This window comes from Serinus canaria, chromosome 2 (assembly GCF_022539315.1).
Source record: "Serinus canaria isolate serCan28SL12 chromosome 2, serCan2020, whole genome shotgun sequence".
In the NCBI taxonomy this organism is placed as follows: domain Eukaryota; kingdom Metazoa; phylum Chordata; class Aves; order Passeriformes; family Fringillidae; genus Serinus; species Serinus canaria.
Genome location: NC_066315.1, coordinates 131374635 through 131400575, shown reverse-complemented (window position 1 = coordinate 131400575; position 25941 = coordinate 131374635). Strand labels below are relative to the sequence as shown.

Here is a 25941-nt window from a genome sequence, read left to right as displayed (position 1 = left end):
GAAAGCTGTTCTCAGGACATTAATTTGTTTGGTCTTTGCCATATTAGTATTCTACTGCAGATTACAGGTTCAGCACAGTGTGTTACCATTGTTCCGGAGAGAACTATGAAGTGATCAGAACTGCCTTTATCAACCAAACTGACAATCCTGCAAAGTAGGAAATAAAGTTTGGGAGCCATGTTCTGTAAACCCGTGTTGGCTGATACTATGAAATACAGGAACAGCTGTTCAAGTCAGACAAGAAGTCCGTATTATTTTCCTCCTGTTTTCTGCTGACAGAATCTGGAATCAGTGCTAGATTAACAGGAGAACAGTGTTAGAATAGGGCAAACATACAGAGATGCTTTTCCAATTTCTAAGAATTTGCAGCTTGGGGATTTCCCGAGCAGTAGGTGTTGGTTTAGTATACAATAACCAAATAGTCCTAATTTATAATTTTTGAAATGTGGAGAGGACACAGTGTAAGTACTCATGGTTCCCCTGAGTACTAACTGAGTAGAGCAATGGGTTTCTTTGTCATCTAGTTCATTTCAGTGATCTGTGTATTATAGTCTAAACACATTATCCTACTGCCCTTATGAGGAGTATGGGTTACTTTGGAGCCTGTCATTTTGTATTTGTGCTTGGGATTTCTTTTTTTTTTTTCCTTGTGTACATTCCTTTATTTTCTACAGGTAATCTTAATCTTATTGCCTGCTTTTGTGTGGTACTTTAGCATTTGATTTTATGGATTCTTCCCCCTTTCTACCCAGAATGACTTAAAGCACACTCTAAATCTTCATTTATTCCGGTAGTAGGAAGGTGTAGCTGTGGAAGGCTGCCTCCTTGGAAGCTGCTCTCTGATGTTTGAGATGGCGGTCGGGGTCAGGATCCTTTGGTATGCTGTATTGTGGCATGGAAGATAGCTGTGTGTGACTTTACATCAGTGACAGGATCTAGTGTCAAAGTTATCCTGGGATTAGGAAACAGATGTAGTTGCTGAAGCTTTTCATTGGTGTCCATTTTCTGCATTTTTGAGACTGTTTTTGTGACACTGATAGACTGGCACAGGAGCTCATTTCCAGGTGATTCAAGACAGGCAGGTGAGAGAGGTCTTTGATCTGGAGGCTGTGCAGCTCTGCTGGGCCAAGCCCTGTAAACTGGCCCCAGAGGGGCTTCCCTGGGTCCAGCTCACTGCTCAGAGCATTTCAGGATCTCAGCTGAGGGACAGGGATGAAGGTTGTATTTACCTTTCAGGTGTTGATAGGTATGTAATACTGTTCTTCAGTCCTTAAATGGGTTGTGTCATATGGGTGTGTCCCCTTGGCTATCTGCTCATTATTTTTATTAGTATTACTATTATCCTTCCCTTGGAAAAGCATTTTAGTCATCTCTCTCCTCTGGTGTGGAAGTCTCATGTTTGCTGGCATACAGACTTCATTGACATATTAAGTTGTTTTAAAGATCACTTAAAAAAATCTACCAGGCCTGAAGTAGCTTTATTTCTTATTTCCCTACTTGAAGTTGTTCATCATACCAAGCTGGTTTTGGGGATTTTAGGGTTTTGGGGTGTGGGTTTTTTTGTTTGTTTGGGTTTTTTTTTGTGTGTGCCTGTGTGATTTTTTGTTTGGCTGCTATATGTTTTATTTATTTGGTTGGTTTTTTTAAAAAGTACCTTTTCTTCCTCTGCAACTCTTACCCTCAGTATTTGGAAATTGAGTTTCTCTGTAACTCTTTTGCATTTTTAAGTCTAACTTGCTTTTATAAAACAAGATATGGTGGAAGGATGGCTCCTGAGATAAACTTTCTCGAAATAGAAATCTTCTTTGAGAAAAGCAGTGTCTTGTGATGAATAAAAGTGCCATGTCAGAAATTTGAGCTGTGTAATCTTGAGCCGTTTTGGTTGCTTAGTGTTAGGATAGATCTATTCTGATCAGTTTCTAGAGGCTGGAAACTGGAGCTTCAAAATCTGAAATAAAAGAGGTCATTCCTTGGCTTGGACAAACTGAATTTATTTTCCTCACAACTGTTTTCAGATTAATTTTACTAATAATATTTAAAGAATGTGTGTCTTGATAGGAGCTATCATCACTAAACTTTTGTCTAACAGTGTTGCCAAGCTTGTGTATTTCTTCCGAAATGTTTATGAAACTACCTGTTGCTTCTAACCTTGTCCTTTGAAGTGGTTTAATTGCCTTTAATGAGACCTTTTTGAAGTGTAGTCTGTCAAGGCATTTATATTGGAGATTTCATTTACCACAGAAAGGTCTTAGTGAAAATGTTGACCTTGATGTGAGAATTGGCTAAATCATCTCTGCCTTTACCTCTTCCTCCAGAGCACCATCAGTTGAAATTACTGCACTGTATAATTTAAATTAACCTGATCTTAAATAAGCTTTTCCCTTCAGAGAGTCAGTGGTACCCTGCAGCTGTGCAGGTAGAAAGGCTCAGATTGCTGCAGGAAATTATTTCAAGTTTTTATTTTCACAGAGAGACTTTCCATACAGAGTATACAAACACATCTTTCTGTTTTGTTCTTGTTTTCCTGCTGGTTTGGTTTTGTGATTGGTGTTCATGTGAATGCTGGTGCCAGCACAAGAAAGGGGAGGAATGAGGGTGGAACCAGCAGCCCAGCAGGGAACAACTCCAGTGGTGTTCTGCATCAAATTCAAGTCCTCCTGGATTTACAGGAGCTTATGAGCAGTACTTGTAAATTTTGCTGTTACAGCAGTTGCATATGAGGTGGTTGAGGCATGAGATAGTTTTTACTTTTATTTTTCTTTCTATAGAAGAGTTTAGTACTTTCAGCATTGTTACTTGTAGCTTTCTCTGTTCCCTCCTGTTAAAGATTGACAGCAGCCTCTTTTCAGCAGTACTAGATCTCTTTTGGCCTATGCTTGTTGCAGATAGACCTACTCTCTTGAGATTGATGTTACTTATGGATTCATTGCCTATTCAAGTCTTAGCTTTCTGAGCATATTTCTTTCCTATTACTTCATTTTTTACAGGTATAAAAGGAGTATGCTGATTTTTTTCAAATTTTAATGTCGATTTTTTTGGTAGTAGTCAGGTCTTATGACCAAGGCTTGGAAAAGGAACCTTTAAATGTTGCCCATAGACTAGTCTAGTAACCACCTCCAATAAAGTGCAATTTTTTTTTGCTGTCAGCCTTTCTTGAAGGCAGTGCAATGAATTTAAAGGTAGGTTTTCCTATTCTGTAATTATTACTCATGCTTGCCAGGAGAGAAATGTTAATGGGAAACTGTTCAGGATTCCTGTGGGAAATTGTTAGGTGATAAACTCAAGACATGGAACTTCAGGGATGTTTAACTTGTCAGATATCACGCAGCAATCCCTGCTTGCTGTATAAAACCATGTGATAAGGTGTGGAGTATACGCTGCTCAGCTTGGGGTTCATTCCATAGTCTCCCACAGTGGTTCACTCTTGTGGGGTACCTTTTGCAGATTGCATGGGAAGTTTGTGTTTTCTCTTGCTTTTGTGGGTTGTCTTCACAGAAACCTTATCTGCGGATGTACTCTTGGCCTGTGTGAAGTAGTTGTGGCTGGAAATTGCGAGTGTGAATCGCCTACTTACAAATTGGCAGCTTGGCTTAGATAGCAAAGGCAGTTCTAAACACATTCAATTCCATCCTGCTGTCTTCTTTTCGCTTCTCCTTTCTTCTTGGGCTTGGAAGTTACTTGTATCAGTATAAAATACCTTGTTTCTCAGACAGATTTAGAGGGTTTTTTTATTATTTTTTTCCTCTTAGGACAAGTACTTTAGAGTTAAACACTGTTGGTAATGTTAAGGTTTCGTTGCTTGGACCTCTAGTCAATTTTATTTCTCATGCTCAGGGTTTGCAAGTAGCTGAAGTCTGATGTCCAGTAGTCTGTGTGTAGAAACTGAAATGAAGCAAGTATAAATGAAGGATTTAAAGGCGTGGATTCAAACAGAGGAAAACAGTGCTGGTGTGCCTGTCTTGTTAGGTTTAGAAATGTGTGGCTGATTTATGCTAGGATGAGCATGGTATCAGAGCTGATATTTTTTATCTTAATTAAGAAGACCTTACACAATTTTTACAGAATTAGTCTTGGTTTTATATCTTGGTAAAATTCAAGTACTCTGACTATAATTGGAAGCTCTTGGGGGGTTTTTCAGATTGCTTGTCTCCTTTGGGAAGGAAGGGACCCAAGCTTTAATTGACAAGCTTACCTGATAGTATTCCAGTGTCTTTGCTGCCCATAGGGGATCTTTCCTCGGTGGATTGGAAGTTACCTTAGAAATCACTCTGTTGCTTTCCACTTTTGGAGTCAGTATCCTGTAAGCAGGAGTGGTATATGGGTTGGCCCTTTCTTCTGCTCTGATATGTTGAGCTTTTGGAAACATTGTTTACCTTTAGTAAAGATAGTGTTCTACATAACCATATAAATAGTGATGTTTCTCTGGATTGTTTCTTCTGTTAGTCTGAATTTGTTTTTGTCCCTTTTGCTGTTGGCTTTTGTTCATCTATCTCCTTGGGTTTTCTGTTTTGGGGAATTTACTGTCATATTTTTGGCTCTCACATGCCACATACTTGGATTTCCTAGAAGATTATAATCCTTTCTCCTATGGGATACTGTATTCAAGCTTATACAAGGAAATACAAGTATATCTACAGTTCAGGGTCATTGCTTTATATGTTTATTTTGTGCTTGAAGTTGTAAATGGTTGTAGCAAGGCAAGAGTAGTGTTTTTTGATAGTGACTTGCAAAACACACAGAAATACAAGCAAACATTGGTTCTGTGGCAAGGGTTAACTCCAAAGTAAAACAGACTCCCAGCACCAAGTAGTATATGTATTAAACTTCAGTAAATGTGGTGGTAAGTTGTTCCCATAACATCATAAATGTGCTGTGTGAGTGGATGTTGTGGACTGTGGAGTATGCAATCAAATAACAGCTTCTTTTCTTTCTGTTTCAGATTAAGGGAAGTTTCAGAGAAGCTGAACAAATATAATTTAAACAGGTAAGGCATATCGTATGCTGCTGTAAATAATTAAGGAAAGTACAATTTTTTCTAACAGCAACAAGAAGCAGAAGAATGTACAGTAGATGAAAATTATCACTTTTTAAGATCTTTTCCCTGAAGTTTATGTGCTGTGTGTTTCAATTAATGCATTTTTAGTCATTTTTGAAAGCTTTTCATAATCACCACTGCACATTTTTCCTTTCATGTACAGCTTGACTTTTTTTTTTCCAGCCTTCAAAAGTTCTAAAATACTATAAATTCTCACTTTTTATTTTCAGCCACCCGCCTTTGAATGTATTGGAACAGGCCACTATTAAACAGTGTGTGGTGGGACCAAATCACGCTGCATTTCTTCTGGAGGTAAGTTCCTGAAATCTTCTCAGGTAACAAACTCAAAACCATACAGTTAAAATTAGTTATTCTAACATTAAATTGATTAATACTCTTCAATAACTGAAGACTTGTGTTTTAATTTTTTTAGTAAACTTGACTTTCATTTCAGTTTTGAACACTTGCTTTTCTTGTTCTAAATACAGGATGGTAGAGTCTGCAGGATTGGTTTTTCAGTTCAGCCAGACAGATTGGAATTGGGTAAACCTGAGAATAGTGATGGGTAAGGAATGCTTTTCTTCTGAGATATTTTATGAACTCCATAAGCAGCTTGGCTGCTTTTCTGGTTTTGTTTTTATTGGTTTGTTTTCAAAGTAGATTTTGGAAATGGATACTTTGAGTAGAGACAAAATGGTTATGGTGATGCAGCCAAACAGCCTAGCTTGACAAACTGGTGTAGGAGGAAATAGTATATGTGATTCTGATGTGATTCTGAAAGAATTGAGACAGGCTCTCTTTAACTTGAAGAAACAAACTACTCCAAAAAAAATCCTTAAGAAAGAAGCTGTGTAAACTGTAAAGCTTAATGTAGAATCCACTCTGAAAGTGGTCCCATCTGGCAAGGCTCACTTTTTAGATCTGTGGTCCTTGGTCCAGGTAAGTCCCCCTTAACAGGACTAATTAATGGTTCACATTTGAATTTAAACCACTTAATATTGAAGTAGCATACTCAGGCTCAGGTTTATAGATAGAACACCTGCTGATTACAATTTGTACATATACACTAATGGAAAACTTAGCACAGTGGCTAACTCCAATCACTAATTAGCTTAATATGTATTTGCATCTGTGCTATTATGGATTGCTGATGTACATAAGGTCTGTTAGGCATGCTTTCCACTTTCTTTTTCCAGTGTACTTCTTAATATACAGTTAGAGTAGTTTGGAATATTCCCCAAGGGTGTTGCTTAAGCTGGTATGTTACCAGACTAAGTCCCTGAGAATTTCAACCTGGGATTCCAGGTTTTGTTCTTAACCCATTTGGGATTGTTTTGTGACTGATTTACCATCTTTTACTTTCAGTTCAAAGTTGAGCAGTGGCTCAGGGGCAGGAAGGACATCCAGGCCAGGCAGGACTAGTGACTCCCCATGGTTTCTGTCTGGTTCTGAAACTCTGGGCAGACTGGCAGGCAACACCCTTGGGTAAGTTTTGATAGGATTGAGGCTGCAATCTGTTTGTTCCATATTTGAGTATATGTGTATACACATATATAAACTGTATGCAGTATGTCTAAGGGAACGTATAACCACAGCAGTTGTGTAGGTAGGGTATAACAAAAAAAAACTTGATTGACTTGGTTAAAATAACAGACATTTAAGTGACCCTTCAGCACATAGGATACAGAGAGTTCTTCATATATGTGTGAAGAATAACTTGGTTTAGGCTGTGTTGTCTTCTTTTGAATGTTTATTTTAGTTCCTTGATTTTTGAAAAGCAGTCTTTTAGAGGGACACTATCAATTTAAACCATGATAGGCTAGGAGCATACAGTGAAATGAGTGCATTTATGCAGGAAGAACGTTATTATGTGCTCCATTGTTTGGTGCCTTCCACTCCCTTGCCCCAAGTCATAAGCGGTGTTTTGATAGCCAGGGTCCTGTACATAGTAATAAAAAAGGAACATTTGGAAAAGGTTGTTTCTCAGAACCTTTAAAATTGTACTATATGCAAAATGTACTGTATAGATCCATATTTCTTGTGATTAGCTTTAAAATTGATGGTGTCCCTTTTTATAGAAAGGTAATTTACATTCCATAATGACAGTGATCTCTTTGTTACATGTTTTTGTAAGACATGTCTAACTATGCTGCTTCCTAATGTTACTTACTGCAGCAATAAGAACTGTGGTTCCTGCATGTGAATGATTTGTTAAGATGAAGGAACTACATATTTTCCATGAATTTCCAGAAAATTTGTTGGTTTTTTATTACCAAATAAACTAATTTCATTTGGGCCTTAGTTGCATGAAGAATAACCATCCCCATAATCTTCCCAATTTTTTCTGAAACCATTATGCATCTGAACCTAAAAATCCATGTGTTAAATGTCAAAGACAAACTAGTATTGTCATATTTGAGAACTTAATGTGGAACATGTAACACATTTTTTTTCCTCCTTATTCTTAGCTAAGCATAGTGTGTTAAAATTGTTTTAATCTTAGGGACTAACCCCGAAGTGTTCCTGATGTCTTCTCTTTAACGTCTCAGAACTAGGTAGTTGACAGTCACTGAACTAGTAGAATAGCAGTAGGCACTATAACTAGTCTGTTAAATGGAGGGAGTAATTACCTTAATAAATTGAATCTAAACCCATTCAAACTCTGGAGCCATTAGAGTAGGTAACTGGATTTGGAAAATTGGCAGCGTGCTGCTGCATAGTGGAGAGATGTGGTAAACTAGTAGGTGAACAGAAATGAGACTAAATATTTCTCTTCCATATTAATATTTATTTTAGGTTTAGATGGCATTAATAGCAATGGCTGTATCCTTATTTGCCTTAACAGGACCAGGGTAGGACACACAGGGAATATTTGGATTGTTATACAAATAGAAATGGTTTCAACGGTTAGATGTCTAAATGATGCCATTGATAGTTTATAACTTAAAGTAGAAAATGGATCTGTAGTAAGTATTAATATCTAATAGAGAACTTTTTCTTTAACCCCACACCTCCCTGCAGAGTGTTGAATTGAAAGTTGCTCTCTAGGTAGAATTTGACTTCCCCTCAGCCCTGTTCTTTTCCTCTCAGCCACCTTCCCTCCTTTAGAACAGTTTAAGTGCCTCATTTTATTTAAAATGTCACATTCTTTGGTATTTTTTTCTTTTTTTTTTTTCTGTTTTCAGTAGTATATTTTTATTTTTTAGAATTTTCTTTCTAACTCCTGAGACAAGACTTTTCCTAAAGACATAATTGAACTGCTTTTTGTCTTGTTACTGTCTGTGGTCGCTAGCTAGAATTCTGAAAATGTAGATGTGTCTGCCAGAGCTTTGTCTTAAGCAAGACACTCGATTGCGGGGTCTTGTCAGGGGGAAAAAGAAAACCCACTTAAAAAAGGGTGCTAGTAATCAACTGAAGGCATACAATGCAAGACAAGTATTCTTATTTAATTAGCTTTTAATAGCTACATATGATAGACTTTTAATGTAAATTTATTAGATACTGTTTCAGAGGACATATCTTTATTTTCATGTCTGATTTTAAATGTTTTTCTTGAAAGCAGTTTGAGAGTTCAGGTGGTTGATAGCAGGAAGGTTCTGCTGGTCCAGGTTATTAAGTAGCAGTAATATCATATCCAATAACCTTTAAGATGTATTACAAGATAAAGCTTTGTTAACCTTGAAGAACAAACTAGAGTCTCTTGTCTTTCATGGCAGCAGATTATTTTGTCTTAAATTCAGAGCAGATTCAATTGACACAGTTCTGTGGTGATAATTATTAATGGATAGTTGTAATGAAGGTGAGATGTCTATTTCTACAAATCACTGTCTTTTTGTTCTCTTATTTTGATGCTGATTTGTAGAAACAAAGAAACCATTCATTCAGTTAATGCACATTTTTGCAGTGTGTGCAGTTTTTGATTTCTGCAATAGGAATACTAAAAAGTAAAGTATCTCTTGAAAACTATGCCTGAGGATCAGAGTGTGAGATCTAGTGGAAGATTTCGTTTGCTGTAGAGAAGATTACTTGATTTTTCTAGTGTAATCTTAACCAATTTCTTAATGTAAATCAAGTATGAGAATCTTTAGAAGATTCACCTAAGCATAGTGATGTTCTGTCAGAGCCACTGACAGTGGAGTTGGTGCATGTGTGCTTTTATAGCAGGAAATTGACAGATAAATGTTAAATGTTATGCTGCTTCTACTTCTTTTAGAAAATCTGGGAATTTATCCTTTTATGTGTTTATGTATACATCCACATAGCTATATGAGTAGAAAAGAATGCAAGTTCCAGCTGGAGTCCTGTTTTTTTTTTAATTTCTTCTGCATATTTCAGAACTTTATCAATTTCCTGGTGTTCTTGTTCTTTCTAGTTTTGAGAGTTACTTTTATAGCATTTGTCTGTGAAGTCAAGCTGCAGTATTTTTCAGAGGCTGTTTAAAAGTTTTTAATAATAAAACTAAAGACGTTTGAAGTAGTCCCCAAAGTATGCTGCTGTATTAAAAACCAAATAATCTAAATCTTCTAGAAGTCGCTGGAGTTCAGGGGTTGGTGGAAGTGGAGGAGGATCTTCTGGTAGATCATCTGCTGGAGCTCGAGACTCTCGAAGGCAGACCAGAGTTATACGCACGGGACGTGACAGAGGATCTGGACTGCTGGGGAGTCAGCCACAACCAGTGATTCCAGCATCAGTCATTCCAGAGGAACTAATTTCACAGGTATGTGAGCTAGAAACTGCTTGTTGCCAAAAACTTGGAGACCTTCTCGGAGCATGTGTACCAGAATGTGTTGTAGTAGTGCCTGTTCTCCAAGGGGTAATGGCATGCAATTGAAGAATTGACTTTCCTTAGCTGACTTGATTTTCTTCTTAAGTACACACTGGAAGTGATAGACTTTTGGACTCTAGAATTTTCATTTCCAAATGTCACCCAAGACAAGGTATATGTTTAATGTATTATTCTCAAGTATTTCATTCTCTCACCAAATCTCCCCTCTGCAACCAAACATGGCCTGTTAGGAAGGCTATGTTTGGTTGCAGAGGGGAGATTTAGTGAGAGAATGAAATATTTGAGAATAATATCAGATATTACCTTTCTTGAAGGAATGTAATGAAGAGGGAAGATTGACTCTTTGTGTTTGATAGAAGGAATGATCCATTTCAGATATTAATGAAAGACATGAAATTTATTTATTCTCCTTAAAATACTGGTAATTTTTCTTCATGGACACCTTTGCTTAATTTTTTATAAGTGTGACTTTTATGAATATTTAGTCTATATTGCTCTGCTTTTGCCTTTTAGTGCACTAAAGTTTGAAGAGGTGCTTCAGTCTATTAAAACATTTTCCTCTATATTTGAAGAAAAGAATACATTCAAAATTTGTGACTAGTTAATGCATTGTAATTATTAGCTTAGAGCTGGTTGCTGGTTGACATTTGAAATACAGAAGTTAGTTGCTAGGCAAAAGATAATCTGCTTTACTTCCCTTGCTGTGATACTTTGCCTCCTTTTTTGATTTTATTTTTTAAATAGCTGACTTTATTTGCCTTAAAAATAGAAGGTGCCTATAACATTTTTGAGGTAACTTGAAAGCAGAGCAATGGGAAAGATCTTAGTAGATGGTCTATAGACTCTAGTAGGTCTCAAAAATCTATAAACTTCTGGCATAGAAATTTATGACAAAAACTTTACCTTTGTGTGCTATTAGCATATCCCCCCCCACACTATTAGAATGTTCCCCCCCCTTTTTTTTTCTTGCCTGCAGATCATTTTATTTGGTGCCTTATTTTTACACTTGTGAAAATACTCAGTACTTATTTCTTACATTCTTTTGTTTCTAATCTTTCAAACTTTCATAATCTCTGACATTTGGTAGAGACTAGTCTGGAAAAACAAGGCACTCTGAGTCCTAGGGTCAGTGGAATAAATCAGAGTTTCTCTCTTTTTTTGTAAATTCATTGCATCCGATGTTTGGGAGGTTTTATCTGCATTTGCACTTTGTTAATAAAAACTTCAGTGTTGCAGAAACTGCTGATGATAAGCCTTTAGAAACAGAATGATGAGGAAAATAGAGTCACTAAAGTGGTTTTGTTTTGTTTGAAGGGCAGTGGAAAGAGAAACCAGTGTAAAAGGGATTGAGGTGTAGTTTTGGCACAGCAATTGATTGCAAGCTCTGTTGATTGACATACTAAGTTTAAACACTTTTATACAAACATACAGAAACTCTCAAAAGCAGATTTTGCTTATTATTTAACTGCACCATTAAACATTCCAAGAAGTATATTCTAATAGTCTGTTAGGAAATTTAGTGCCAGAGTTGGAGTTCAGTGGCCTAACTGGAGCTGAGAGAAGTATGAGTATCAAGTACACGGTACTGTGAAAAATTGGTAGGAGCCTGTGTCTGTATGTGCTGTTACTGGCTTTTGATTCTTATTAGACATTTTTTAGAATTAAGCATTTTCTTTTGAATAGTGGTTGATGATCTGACAATGACCAGTAACCAGTTCACTCTGCTCTTATAGGCACAAGTTGTTTTACAAGGGAAGTCCAGAAGTATTATTATTCGAGAACTCCAGCGAACAAATCTTGATGTAAACCTTGCTGTAAATAATTTGTTGAGTCGTGATGATGAAGATGGAGATGATGGGGATGACACAGCAAGTGAATCATATCTTCCTGGAGGTTTGTATCCTGCAACTTTTGATAAAAAATTGCCAACATGTTCTTATTTTTCTGCATTTAAGTACTGACAGTGAGCTGTGTGCTGTTCAAGGTACGCAGTGAAGACAATTGTTGCTTATAGGAACAAAGTCTAAAGATGTATAAAACAGAAGATGGACTGGGATGCCTTGAGGGATTAGAATAGCCACTGAAGAATAACTGTTGATACTGTGGGGGGTGGGGCATGAAAGTTATGGGGTTCTTTTAGGATCCCAGGCTTTGTAACATGAGCATTACTTTTGTCTATTTTGCTGCTCAGTGAGATACTGAGACTACTGTGTGGCTTGCTTATAAAAGCTAATTCTAAAACTTTTTTGTGACTTGCATGTTTTTTACTACTAACATATATTCTTAATATTCATATAAGTTTTTAGAGCAAAAATTACATGCTTTTTTAAAATCAAAAAGTCTTAATAGAGGGCAAAACACTTCACAGTGGTTACAGTTAGATTGAGAATTTAGTCTTTATCTCCTCTTATAAATGCTGTTCTGGCTGTAATGGCGAAATCCTTTAGTATAAGTGCAGCTGGTTTTTTTATGTCCCATAAAATTGCTCTTTATAAAAAACTTTGACTCTTCTTTTGCATTGGCTAAATAATTTAGGCAATCTTTTCTTGCTGAGTGAACAGATTGGAAAACATAGCAGCCAAATCCAGGGTTGTGTTAGTTGCACTGCACAAAAAGAACACTTTTGAACTCTGACTACATAGTAGCTTTTCTTCTATGTGTCAAAATGATGTTTTGATATTTTTCTAATAAATGGTTGTATTTTGGTTTTTTCTTTCTGCTCATCTGGTTCACCAGGAAGGTTCATGGGCTTCATCCATCTTTATCTTGTCAGTCATGTGATTAGAGAATGGGTTTTTTTAATTTCTGCAACAAAAACTTTGCATTTCATTTTGCTTCTTTTAGTTTTAGTTGCATCTGTCAAGCATCTTTATTTTGCTGTAGAATAAAGACTCTTTTGGTGAAAGGGGTGAAAAATCTTTAAGCTCAGTCTTATTTTTTAGTGATCAGCTTAATAGCATTAGACAGATGCACTGAAGGAAGTTAATTAGCTGAAGTTTCCAAGTGTTTGAAGTGCTTCTTAGTCTTAAGGATAACCAAATGCATTCCTCCAGAGCTGGCCTTAAGAAGATAAATCACAGTTAGGAACTTCTACTGTAAATTACTGCTTTTAACCATACTAACCAGCCTTCAACAGCATCAGCTGTTCTCTGAGTACCTCTTATGATCAATTATAAGGACTGTCTGTCAACCTGTGACTGGTAACATTTATTTGAAGGTGCCTCCACTACAGTCTGTGAGTCTTCTCTATTTGAGATGGGTTAAAGTAGTATGCAGAGTTTCTCTGTCCTCACTGGATGTCCAGAAAAAGATTTTCTCCTTGGCTTAATCTTTAAATCTTCTTCTCTGTTCAAAGTAAATTTCCTGTAAGAGATTGCAATGTCCTAAAATTAGGTTTTCCCCTGTTTTACCCCACAGAGAAATTTGGTCAATTTTTCACCAGTTTTTGTGGGAAAAGATATGGAAATGATGACTGAAATGACTCTTGATCTGTCTTAACACCACTCTTCAAAGATGTAATTTCTGATTTGAAGAATGTGCATGCCTTCTCTGTCCTAAGTTTTACTGGTGAAAATGTTGCACAGAAATGAATTAGTTTGGTATCTGAAACTGATCAGAAATCAAGCTGAACACTAGGCAGTGCTGTCATAACTCTACTGTTGAAAATTGAATAGTAAAAATTAGCAGCTTTGCTTGTGTCACATGACCATGGAATCCAGTTTTCAGGAAAACCAAATGGCCAGAGAAAGTTGCCTACAGCTCTTTTTAAAAGTATTTTTGCTCTAGAAACTTTGCAGTCTTCTTTCTTTCACTTGTCATCTCATGTCTGGATGCCCCTTTGGAACTATAACACCATCAGAGAAAACTCTGGCTAACTGATAAATGGTATATGCATTCAATTGTTAGGCTTTTTTATTGTTCTGAAAGATAAAGAACCTTTTTTCAAAATTATGCCAAATTATGCTTTAAAGCTTTTTGATTCTCATTTCAAGCACAAAAAAAGCAAGCGAGAAGACAGAATTTGCCTCTGGACTTTTGAGGCTCTTGCATTTCAATTAAAAGCATATGTTAATTTTGTCTTTCTGCCTTCTGCATGTCTGATGCTTGTGACCCTTAAATTTAGGGGTTACTTCTCTCAGCTTTCCAAGTGCATTTTTAAAAGCATTTAACATATAATTTTAAAAAATCATTAATAAGCTGAGATACTTTCCAGTTACTGTGAAATTAATATATTCTTGTTTAATGGATCATAATTTCTAAAAATATCAGTTGTGATGATATTATTAGTATTGTAAACATTATGTATCTGACTTTTTTGAGGTAGCAAAAAACATGTTTCAATCCTTCCTGAGTTCTCAAAACGTCTTAAGTGAAGAGCAGAACGTTACTTTTTTGTACAGATTGCTATCAACGAGTGTCTCTTAAATATTTATTTTTGGATCCCAGTGTACTTTGATTTTTGGCTTTTCTAATCTAGTCCTGTTTCTTTTGTTCTATGATAGTTAGCAGAGAGGACTGTGGGTTCATTTGTTTCACAACAAATGCATAAGGAGAATAATCAAGGTAAAAATATATAGAACAAGATCATTTAGCATAGGAAAGACTTGACAGCCTCCATGAGGCTCATACCAGGTTGTATTAGAGGGTTCTTGTGGGCTTTATGTTCTGTTAATAGTTTGAATAGAGATGCTGTAGATGTTAAAATGTTTTTTTGTTATGCAGTTCAGAGGAGTGCATATTTGCTCAGTAACTTCTGCATGGTACAATAGGTTCTCTCTGGTGGGACTTGTGAAACGTGGGTTTGACAACATCCAGGCTGCTTTGCAGAGGAGAGAGTTGGGCTGGTATCGCAGCAGGGCTTACTGTGCTGGCTTCCAGGGAGGGGAATGGGAGCTGCAGCCTAGTGTAGCATCACCTCAGTGGTTTGCCTTTGGGGAAAACAATTAGATAATGGGGTTGGGGGTTTTTTGTGGTTGTGTTGTTGTGGTTTGGTTTTCTTTGTTGTTGGGTTGTTTTTTTCCCTCTGTTTTTGTGAACTTCAAGTTGGGTAATATTTTGAATAAATATTATCTTATCAAGAATGAATTCTGGAGTTCTGTTTTAGTCTAGTTTCCTAGGAAACCAAAACAAATGTTTCTCTCCCTTGACTGTCACAGTTTTGCCAATTTAATCCAAACTTGAAAGAGGAGGAGGTACTGAACACATTGAATACTTGAATATGTCATAAAAGTGTGCGGCTGAGAAGAGGAGAGAGAACTTAGATTTCACCCTTAAGGGAAAAGATTTAAAGTGAGCTCTACTTGAGATCTGAATTAATCTAAGCAACGCCTTCAGTTAATGAATCTGGTGATAATATTATTTGAATTGCTGCTTATGTGCTTTTGGGCATACTGAAAACTAGGGGGTTTATTGATTTTTTTTTTTTTTTTTTTTTTTTTTTTGGTGTGTGGGTATTTTTTTGTTTTGTTTTTTTCCTCTGAACTGGATATCTTTTTCCTACCAATTTTCTTTGGTATTTAGCAGTGAATCATAGATATTTTCTTACAAAAATAGATTAATCAGAAGTATCACACCTAGATGTGAAGGGAGCAGTCTGATTGTGGTCTAACACAGCACAAGAGATGAATGATATAATCCCATGGGATTTGTCTGAAGAGCAGGAAAATAAAGACATGGAGAATGTTTTTTTGGTTTTGTTTTGTTTCATTTTTTTTTAAACTCTGGATTCTTAAATTGGATGTAGCCTTGCAGTATCTGTGTTTTCACAGCGCTAAAAAAATTCCAGTGATGTTTGAAGGGGAGTGGATTTGGCTCCTATCCCTACTGGTTTTAGCACCTTTCTTTGCTGATATAGAAAATGGAAGAAGGGGGATCTCTTTCAGAAATACTGGAAGAAAATTAAAATCTGATTTGAAGCTGAAATAAGAGGGTAAGAAAAGGCTTCATTTCGTTACTCATCTTAATGCGTATTTAGCCCAAAGCCACATAGTTTTGGTTCTTACGTCTGATACTTGAATTTTTACCTTTTTTTTTTTTTTGGAAACACATGAGCTAAACTCAAGATGCCTGATCTGGTGGAAGGTGTGTGTGTGTGTGTGTGTGTTACAAGTTAGTGTGTGTTTTCTGTCAAGAGGATTTCTCATGTAGCTTACCTTAAAAAAATCCAGTATTGTCTGTTTTGAATGAGGGTGGAAAGTTCTTTTCTCTGCTGGGCAATTTGGTTCCTAGAAAGAGATCAAAGTTCTTTGCAGTTTTTTTTCCTGGACGCTGACCAGAAGATACCAGAACTAGTTGCTACAATATGGAGGGGTTGGAGCTTACCTAGAAAAAGATGGTCGTGGGAGGAGGGAGCAGTATGTCAATATTGGGAAATACAGCAGAATCTCATCTGTGTTCCCAGCTGAAAGTCTGTTACAAGTTGACACTGAAGGTGAGGTGTACTGCAGCTTTATAGTTGTGAAAAGCCAGTAGCAGGCAGGGTAAAGGTGCTCTGAGTGATCTGAATTGTTTCAGATAAAGCCTATTTGCCAAATGTGAATTTTCTTACTAAGAAAATCTCCAAGCAGCCTGTCATGGATGACTTCCTAAAGTGTACTGTGTGAACTATGGAATCCCAAATGGTGTGCTTTTAGAAGTGGATTACTTAATTAATGCAAAAAGCATTTTTGTAGGTCTTGCCTTGAACCCACTGTGCTCACTGGTTTGCAGTGGTGTTTTTCTGTGGACAGTTGGTGGTATGTTTTACATTTCCTGTAGATGGGAGTTTAGAAATACAAGGATGAATATTCTGATGTGCAGGCATGTAAAAGTCTTAAGTGAATTAATACCAGCTCTGAGGGCAGACTTATGGCTCCTTTTCAGTTTTTTGATACCCTCTACTTCAGGTTCCTCCCTCCATTTCATTCCAGACACTTAGAAAAAGATCTATAATAATCAGATTCTGCTGTCAAGAATGCTTGTTTTCTAGCCACTATTTCCTTTTATGCCTGTGAGATAGAGGCTGAGAACTGGATGTGCAGGAATTGTGCTCCTTCCAGGTTTCCTGAAGGGAGTCTGTGTATAGCTTCACTTGAGCTTCGTGGGTGGTTTAAGTTGATGAGGTTGTCTTGCTGCCAGAAGGCTCTATCCTGCCATTCCCTTGCATGGGGGTGAGATTTTTGGGCCTGTATGGGCTAATTTGGGGAGCCTAATTTTTTCTTTTTTAAAGTGAGATTTGCTTGAAGGTTTGGGAAGGGCAGAACTATTTCCTTCGGCAGCAAGCAGTAAGGTCTGGTCAGCTTTGCAGCATGTAGTGAAGCTCCACGTTTGGGGCTCTGATTACTCCATTAAGTCAGTCTGAAGATCCATCCCCACCTTACTTCTAAACCCAGTGAGCTTCTGTTTCAAGCCAGGTGAATGCACTAGTTGTAGATTTAGAAATCCCCCCCCTTGTCCCAAGGAGGTGCCTGCCACAGGGATAAAGGAGGGAATTAGGACTGGCCTTTAGTAGGAAGATGTTGGTCAGGTTCAGTTGTCTTGACAGTCCATATTGCTGGCCTTCAATAAGTCACATGAATTTCCAGTAGCCTCTTTTGTGTGTGGATAGAAGCTTTAGTTACTGGAAGGAGATTGTTGTGCATTTTAATGATGACCATTACTCCAGGGAAACTCAAGTTTTCTAACACAGAAGCTAGGGCAGTCACACTATTTAATATAAGTTCAACCTTTAGGTTTGGTTGGATCTTTTTTTAAAACTGCATGGTATTAAAACATTGTGCTTTTTGCAGATAACTTGTTCATGTAGCTACCATTTAAAGCTTTGTATTGAGAGCTGCAAGTTGCTAGCTTGTGAATTAAATGAGTACATCATTCTCAGAAAGAAACATTGCATGGAGGAAGGTGCAGTCTTTGGCATCAAAGACGTGGCTGTGCAGAGGGCGCCTTTCTCCGTCAGCGCTGTCCTCCCTTCATTCTAGGTCATCTTGGGAGTTCTGCATCGCATGCATGAGTGTGTGTGCACATGTGTGTATATGTCTTCATCTTACTTTAGTGCTTTGTTCTTTCGAGTGACAGTCAAAAGTTTGAATTTCTGGGATACAGAACCATATGTTTTGGGAAAGTCTTGTTTGGGAAATGTAGTTAGGTAAGTGACAGAGCAGTTCTTGCAGGGAAGTTGGTTTTGTTCACTAGTTCACCAAGCTTGATTGTAAATGTGGTTGCATAGGAGGCACATGAGTTTGCACTGGTGAATCTGAAGAGCAGAAATTCAATTAATAGATAGGATTTTCTTTTGTTTTGATATTTGTTTAGTTGATGGTCTCTCTAGCTGATGTTTTAAGTAGCTGATTATTCACTTAAGACCCTTGTCTCCTCTTATAGAGGATCTTATGTCTCTTCTGGATGCTGACATACATTCTGCTCACCCAAGTGTCATTATTGATGCTGATGCTATGTTTTCAGAAGATATTAGTTACTTTGGTTATCCATCCTTTCGGCGCTCATCACTTTCCAGGCTAGGCTCATCCAGAGGTAATTTTGCACCTTTTTTCTTTGTAATAAGTAGTTTGCTGTGGGAAAAGCTAGTGATAGTACACACTGGTGATTTAGATGCTGATTTAATGTGAAAGTAGACTGTACTATGTTGTCAAATATAGAGTAGACAAGTAGACTGCTGCTCATCAAAATTATTATGAATTCTGACTGTTAGCAGGTAAGTTCTGCTAGAACGTTGGTAGTCATATATTAAAAATATAATTGTTGATCATTGGTGTTGCAAGGTGGTATAAAATTATTGCATGTTAAATTTATTTTAAACTGTAGTGTATGTACCTCCTAATACATAGATTGCGATACAAATATATAATTTGGCTCAAAAATTAGTAATAATCAATGACATGCAGCATTCTTAATACTTTCTTTTCTTCTTCTTCTTCTTTCTTTCTTTCTTTTGGGTTGCTCTTTGTATGCTGTTCTTCACATTTCCTTAGTTGTTCCATGACAGAAATTACCTTTACGGAATGAGGAACTTAGGATAACAAGGAGGGAGAAGAAATCTAAATTTTACTTTTTTGAAGCATTTTTACAGTTGGATAAGGAGAACTATTGGCAGGTGATAAAAAAAGCTCTTTGATCAGTGTTAGGGCATTTTTTCTTTTAAGCATTATACACTTGAAAAATTTATAACAGACCGTGTAGCAATTTCTTATCTTTTTGAGGCTGTTGCCACAAATACCAAACTGTTAATCCAACCTCTGGTGTGATTGTTTATTTAGTACCATCTTGTTGCCTTTCATGAACATGTTTTAATATATGAATTGCTGAACATGTAAGTTCCTGTTACAAAATTATTAGTCAGGGGTCAGTGTGATGTTTGCTAGAAAGCAAGTACAGTACTTATATGAAATACATCTGTAAGACAGGCTGTCATGTTTGGCATGTAAAAACTTCCCATTTGTCTAATACAGCAAAAGACCCAAGACTTGGTGTAATCCATTGAAACTATGAGATAATAATGTAATCATCTCGTATATGTAGTTCCAGTTGATTTTTGTGAGCATAAGTGAGGTACTTCATAGGTTAAATGCATTTATGTGCATGTGCAAATAGTCAGCATCTGACATAACTCCTAAATTCCTCCTTTTTTTTTTCCTTTTCTAAGGTCATTTTATATAAGGGGTTATTCTATATATGCTATTATCACAAATTTCATAGTCCTTGTTTTCCATCATAGTTTACTTGTGGAAAGCTAGTTTGATTACCTGATTTAAAAAAATTTTCTGCAAGAGTGAACTGCAGAGTACTGGTTTTAGACAGTTTATAGGCCAGTTGGAGGGGAAGCATTTTGGTAAGGAACATTTTTTCTGTCAGGATCCTTTTAAAAACTTGTCTGACTCTTGAAAAGTTTTCATTTAATCTACTCAAAGCAGATAGACTTTAATTTATTAAATCCAATCCTCTAGAATATTGCTTTAAATAAAAGGGGTTGGATTATCAAACAAGTATGAGAACTTTTTTTAATGCTTTCTTTCTTCAACCTTTTCAAATTACTGTTTTTTCTGGGAAAGTTGCTATGAAACTCTCTAATAAATACTCTTTTTTGGTTTGCATAAAGCTATCTGACAGACTTTATAGACTTAAGATTCTTCTGTTGTTGTAACTACATTGATAAAACTACAAAACTGCATATTGTACTAGAAAACGTTAAATAGAAATGTTAAATGTATTTGGCCTCTTTTTGATGAAAGTGCAATTTCTCTAGCATTTTTTCATAGTGCACAAAACTGTAAGCCTTTGTGTCTAGCCAATTTTATGTTTAGTGATTCTAAAGTACATATTCTTGAAAGAGTTAATATGTTGAATGTTGCATGTCAGGACTATATTTTTAATCTGTGTGAGTAGATTAAACTGCTGTTAGTTGCATCCTGAAGGGTCTTTACTAGAGAGTGGCTTACTTTTATCCCACTGGTGTGACCCAATTGCATACCAGTTCTCCTTCTTCCCTTAGAGAGAGACTCTGAGCTGTTGCGTGAACGTGAGTCCGTTTTACGTTTGCGTGAACGAAGGTGGCTTGATGGAGCCTCATTTGATAATGAAAGAGGCTCAACAAGTAAGGAAGGGGAACCAAACCTGGACAAGAAGAATACACCTGTTCAAAGTCCTGTTTCTTTAGGAGAAGACTTGCAGTGGTGGCCAGATAAGGTATGGAATTTTTTTAATCTATTATTTGCATGCTGTGCAATTGATCTGGTTTTTTTTTCTGAATAAGTAACTGTGAGTTGCCTTTGTGACTATGATGTCTTAGTTTTTTGAGATACTGTAATAAAGCATATTTCTTATTATGCACTAAATTAAATTACTCATAATTATTGACACCCTTATAGCTGCACTTCTGTTACTACTGTTTTAATTATCTTCTCTATGTAATTTCAAGATACTGCTGTAGATCTTAGGATGAGGATTTTCTTTTTCTTTCTTATATTTATTTGGGTGCTCAAAGCATTTAATTGGCAGTAGGAAACTCATGAAACAATCTAAACTATGCTTCATCAAAGAAACATTTTTTGTTAAGCATTATTGTTTCTAGAGATACTTTCAGTTTGAGTGGATTGGGCTTTTAAACTACAGTAGTAAAAATTTGCATTTACTTGCAGTTGTGTTTTGAGTTGATCAGTAACTTGGTTGCTTCTTCAAAATCCTTTGGCTTTGATCAGCTATTTTTCTTTATAACATTAATTCTATATTCAAGGCAAGAAGTAATAACTGCACGAGATAAAAGTAGTGGAAACACCAGCTATATGTTGGTAATTGAATATCTGTGGTCATTGTCTTTGTGAACTACCTGGGTGTTTGGGGAGATGAATTTTTAAAAACGTAAATAAAATAAAACCCAAACCAACCAACCAAACCAGAAAGCTTCCTAAGAATGGAAGTGATCATCTGTGTTTAGTAGACCAAATTTTACTGACGTGCTCTAGTGCTCCCATTTCTGTCTGTCCACAGGATCTGTGAAGTTCCTTTTTTGATCTGTCACACTTTCTTTTTTCTGTGTCTCTGTTCATTTCAGACTAAATCTAGATAGAAAGCTTGAAAAGGTGAATATAGCGGCTTATTTCTGCTAACAGCAGCGTGACTTAAGATGCAATTGTCTTCTTCTGGGCATTCAGACTGAGAAATTAAGAGACCTAAAAAGAATGTTTGTCTAGTAGTTGCTCTGTACCAGATCTTTTATGTATAAAGTTTTTCCTTTTTTTGTTTTGGGTTTGTTGTTGGTTTGGTTTTGATTTGTTTTTCCTTATCTAGTAGCACTGAAGTTCTCTGTCAGTGAAAGTTGGCAGCTTTTGTCCCCCTAGCTTAGAATCAGAAAATCTAGCTTGGTAGAGAGACATTCCAGGCATTTAACATCAATGAATAAATGCAGTTTAGATTTGGAATACTGACTCATCATCTTTGTTTTGGTAATGTTACTATGGCCATTATTACTAGTGTGGTGTTGTTTTTGTTTGTTTTGCTGTGATATCTAACTGTATGCCTTTGCAGTTTGTATATACTGAACTGCTTCCCACTTACCTGTTTGCATATGCAGTCATATAAACCCCAGCTTCCGGACTTCCAGTTAAATGAAGGTGTCTTACTGGAAAGGTCTTCCATTTTTATTCAAAAGTAATTTAACTTTCCATCATTTCCTTCAGCTGAATATTCATAAGAAATGGTTCTGTGTCTTTTCCTGCTGTAAATCCAGTATGAATTTTTGTTGGTAGTATTTTTGAACAGAAATTCTTCAAGGAGAAAATCCTGGGGGAGATGGTTTAGCAGAGAGGTCAGTTCAGATGTCTCTTCCACTTTGGGAAATAGGAAGGGGGTCTTGAAAGGTTATTGGAAAAGACAGTAAGCTTGGGGGCAAGTAAAAGCACACAAGAAACTACTACAAAAGAACCAGTCATGTTTGCAAATATTTTTCCTTCGTTTTTCATTATTTGAACCCTTTAACTTTTGGGACAGAACTCTGTAGAAAGCTGTGATGAGGGTGGTTAATTTTGTTTGTGGGAGGTGAAGTATCAACCTGGGAGGCACGGGTGAAACTTTTAGAAAGCTGATAGTGCTCCCAGGTGCCTCAGTTTCACCAGCAATCTGAGACTGGCATTGTAAAGATATGTTGCTCAGGTACTGCATTTTCTCCACCTAATAAACATCATCAACTGCTCAGGAATCCAAATCAGTGAGTACATTCTTCTGATAATTCAAATCGTGTTACACTGTAGAACTGTCAGTCTACACTTGCACTCTATCAACCTTGTGCCACATGTATTGGTAGTGTAGTAATGGCAAGTATGGCTGGTCTTTCCCTGCTTGACTGTAATTTAGGTGCAAACCAAGCCTTTAATTTTTTCAAGTAGGTTCATTCTGCTTGAGATACTAGGGTTTGGTCAGTGGTCTGCATCATCTTCATGTGTGTTAATTTCTCTGGTCTGAAATCAGAATTTGTAGTTGAACACAATTCTCAGGTTTACAGAAACCGAGCTGTTGTGTTATTTGTGCATCTTTAAGCAATTGGTTGAATGGCCCTCTGGAGGTGAATGTGGCATTTGATCCTGAAGCACTTAGTTCACAACTGCTAATATTTTGATGGAAGGGAGAGAAAAAATTTGATTAGCAGGTTTCTCTAATATTCAGCTTCTGGTACAAAGCTGTTTGTTTTTAAAAGATATGTTAGCGAGATGAAAAGTCAAAATGAGAGTGTCTTGGAGCAAAAATTAATTGCTTTCCATACTTGACTGTGAGGCATTAGGCAAGCTAACTTCTGAAGATTCATCTATGCTGATGAAGTAGAGATGCATCTCATTAGACTACAGTAGGTTCTGATGACAGTTCTTTCTCAGAATGTGCAATGTTTATGCCATGGCATGCATTAATAATCATGACGTGGATTAGTAGTTGTGTTGCTTCTTTGCTGCGTTGGTAGATGCCTTCCAGAACAAAACAGTTCTCTAATGATTTAACAAATTCTAGACACTCTTATCAGGGTATAAAAGAGAATTTTCTGTGATTGCTTCTGTCCTTTCCTCCTGCTGCTTTTCTTTTTCCTAAAATACTGAGTGTTTGGCAAGAGCTGTACTGAATGAATCCTGTGTCACTCACGGACACATTCACACCTTTTGGAATGTGCACTTCTGGGCATGAAAACAGTAACAAAATAGTGTTAATGCAGACTTAATGTTTCCACTTTTAAACTTCTATGGTGAAAAGTCTCCTTATTTAGAGGTCAGGTAAATATACTGGATAGTGGTACTTTTTTAATAGCTGACTGAGTTCAGTTTCCCCTCAGATGGCTGAAGTACTTAAACGTGGTGCATTGTGACCTGAGAGTCAGTTAAAGATACTGATCTGGGGAGATAACCACTGCAGAGAAGAGCAGATACCATCTTTCAGATCTGTAGCTGTAGAAGACAGCATTTGATTTTATACTAGTTTAAGTTGGGTTTTTTTTTCATTTTTTGTGAAGCTGTAAGTGGAAAAAAAATTTGAGTTAGTAGTAAGGAACTTCAGAAAGAACATGTTTGTCCTATAGCTGCACTTGCTGAGGAGCAGTGAAATGTTACAAATGTTTCTCAGTAAACAGAATTTAATGTTTTGTGAAATCACTCAAATTCTCTGTAGTTTGAGATCCGTTTCAATGCAAGGAGAAACAGGAATTTGCAGAAGTGAGGTTGTAACATTGTATAGTTGCATTGATACAAAACCCAGTCTAAGAAGCAGGAAATCAGACCTCCGAGGTCCCTGTAGGTGTAGGATGAAGCACATGGACTAACCGATGCCAATTAAGTAGCAGAAAGATACCAGATGAGCTTGGCGTGGTTTGCAGTTACTTCCAGAAGTGAAAGATAAGAGTCGTTTAACTGATAAAACAGTGAATTTAATTATTGATTTCTTAGCTAGCTTGGAAGATACCTTCCTAAGTACTGGAATAGTGGAATTATGTTGCTTTTTTGTTAATTTCAAACAGCCAGAATTTCAAGCAGAATTTTTTTTTTCAATGTTGCAAGTCGAGATCTTCTCATCTCTAATTTTATGAGCCATGTTGTGTTCTTAAAGCACCATGTAAGCTCTTAATAAACTGTCCAAGTTAATTGGCATGTATATGCTATTGCTAAAGGTCTTGGAAAGAATAATTTTCTTTATTCCCTCACTTCATCAGAAACAATGATGTTTTGTGTGAGGGGCCATGACGATCTTGAGACAATCTGGATCTATATTTTCATGTTCAGCATTCATGGGTGCCCTGAAAAAAAAACCAATTCCAAGTTCATTTTTTTGCATTTATATGTTTTTATAGATGTATTTGTAATACCATTGTCTTAGACTTCGAATTTCTGTGTTTGTAGGATGGAACAAAGTTTATTTCTATTGGAGCTCTGTATTCTGAGCTTGTGGCTGTTAGCAGTAAAGGAGAACTCTATCAGTGGAAATGGAGTGAATCAGAGCCTTACAGAAATGCACAGGTACTGTATAGCTTTAAATATTCCCCTTCAGAATTGTTTATATGCTTTGAATATCTAAAATACTTTTTTGTTTCTAAAGAATCCCTCACTACATCATCCACGAGCCATGTTCTTGGGGTTAACCAATGAAAAGATTGTGCTCCTTTCTGCAAATAGTATTAGAGCAACTGTTGCCACGGAAAATAACAAGGTATGAAATGTTTGCTGGTAGCTGAACTTGACAAAGCTGGGTTTTTTCAATTGCTTGTAGTATATTGTAGAGAAGTTGTTTCTTCAGCTTCATCTACACCAGAAAGTACTCAATTCATTTGCTCATTCCTTTCCTTTCCTCCCCATGAAATGCAAAAAGATTTTAAGAAAGATATCAATCAGATTTAGAGCTGAAACAGTGAAAAGGTGGCCTGATTATATGAAGCACTTGACTTTTTGTTGTTACAGTAGAAACTGGCTCTGGTTTTAGAATAGAGAAGCTTGTTAATGTTCTGTAGAGATTTAGTAGAAAAGCTAAGGAGATTGAAGCTTTCAGTGGTGTAAAGTAAGTTAGTTAAACATGCTTTTCAGCCTGGTTAGAGTGAACTTGAAATTGATTTGGTAAAGACACCAACACATCCATATACTTTGACAGGTTTCTCCTTTGTTTTTTTCAACCTTTTTTTTAAGGTTGGAGACTGGAAATAGAGGGGAAGACAATTCTGGAAAGCTCTCCTTTGGGGAAAGAAAGATAGTAGGGGATAAATTTCTGAAGGATATAATTGTTTCTTTGTTTTGTGATACATATTTTCCTCCCATTCCAAAACCAGTAAATATTACATTAAAGATGCAACTGATGTGCAACTTTTCTTTTTTTTCCCCCCCTACCTTTATTCCTTTCTTTCCTTCTCCCTTAGGTTGCTACATGGGTAGATGAAACTTTAAGCTCTGTAGCCTCTAAATTAGAGCACACTGCACAGACATACTCCGAGCTTCAGGGAGAACGGATTGTTTCTTTACATTGTTGTGCTCTTTACACGTGTGCTCAGCTAGAGAACAACTTGTATTGGTGGTAAGTAAATACTGTGTTTGTGTACAACAGTGTGGATGCTCTGGATGTCTTCATGTCTCTGGCTCTGAGAAGCATTGCAAAACTGCTGAACCACCATTGTTCT

General features: G+C 36.7%; 1 protein-coding gene across 8 annotated transcripts in view; it reads left to right on the top strand.

The window, feature by feature from the left end:
- Positions 1-25941, top strand: part of UBR5 (ubiquitin protein ligase E3 component n-recognin 5) — an 85782-nt gene that overhangs the window by 12483 nt on the left and 47358 nt on the right. For 4 of the 8 annotated variants that reach the window (XM_050970400.1, XM_050970401.1, XM_050970398.1 and 1 more), the window contains exons 2-12: positions 4940-4984; positions 5266-5347; positions 5524-5600; positions 6401-6520; positions 9563-9752; positions 11555-11714; positions 18180-18329; positions 20287-20498; positions 24680-24796; positions 24876-24986; positions 25684-25838. In XM_050970400.1, the coding sequence (XP_050826357.1) occupies positions 4940-4984; positions 5266-5347; positions 5524-5600; positions 6401-6520; positions 9563-9752; positions 11555-11714; positions 18180-18329; positions 20287-20498; positions 24680-24796; positions 24876-24986; positions 25684-25838 (1419 nt within the window). Of the gene's footprint in view, positions 1-4939; positions 4985-5265; positions 5348-5523; positions 5601-6400; positions 6521-9562; positions 9753-11554; positions 11715-15618; positions 15751-18179; positions 18330-20286; positions 20499-24679; positions 24797-24875; positions 24987-25683; positions 25839-25941 lie in introns of those variants that run through there. The other 4 variants (XM_050970402.1, XM_050970399.1, XM_050970403.1 and 1 more) reach the window with 3 other exon arrangements.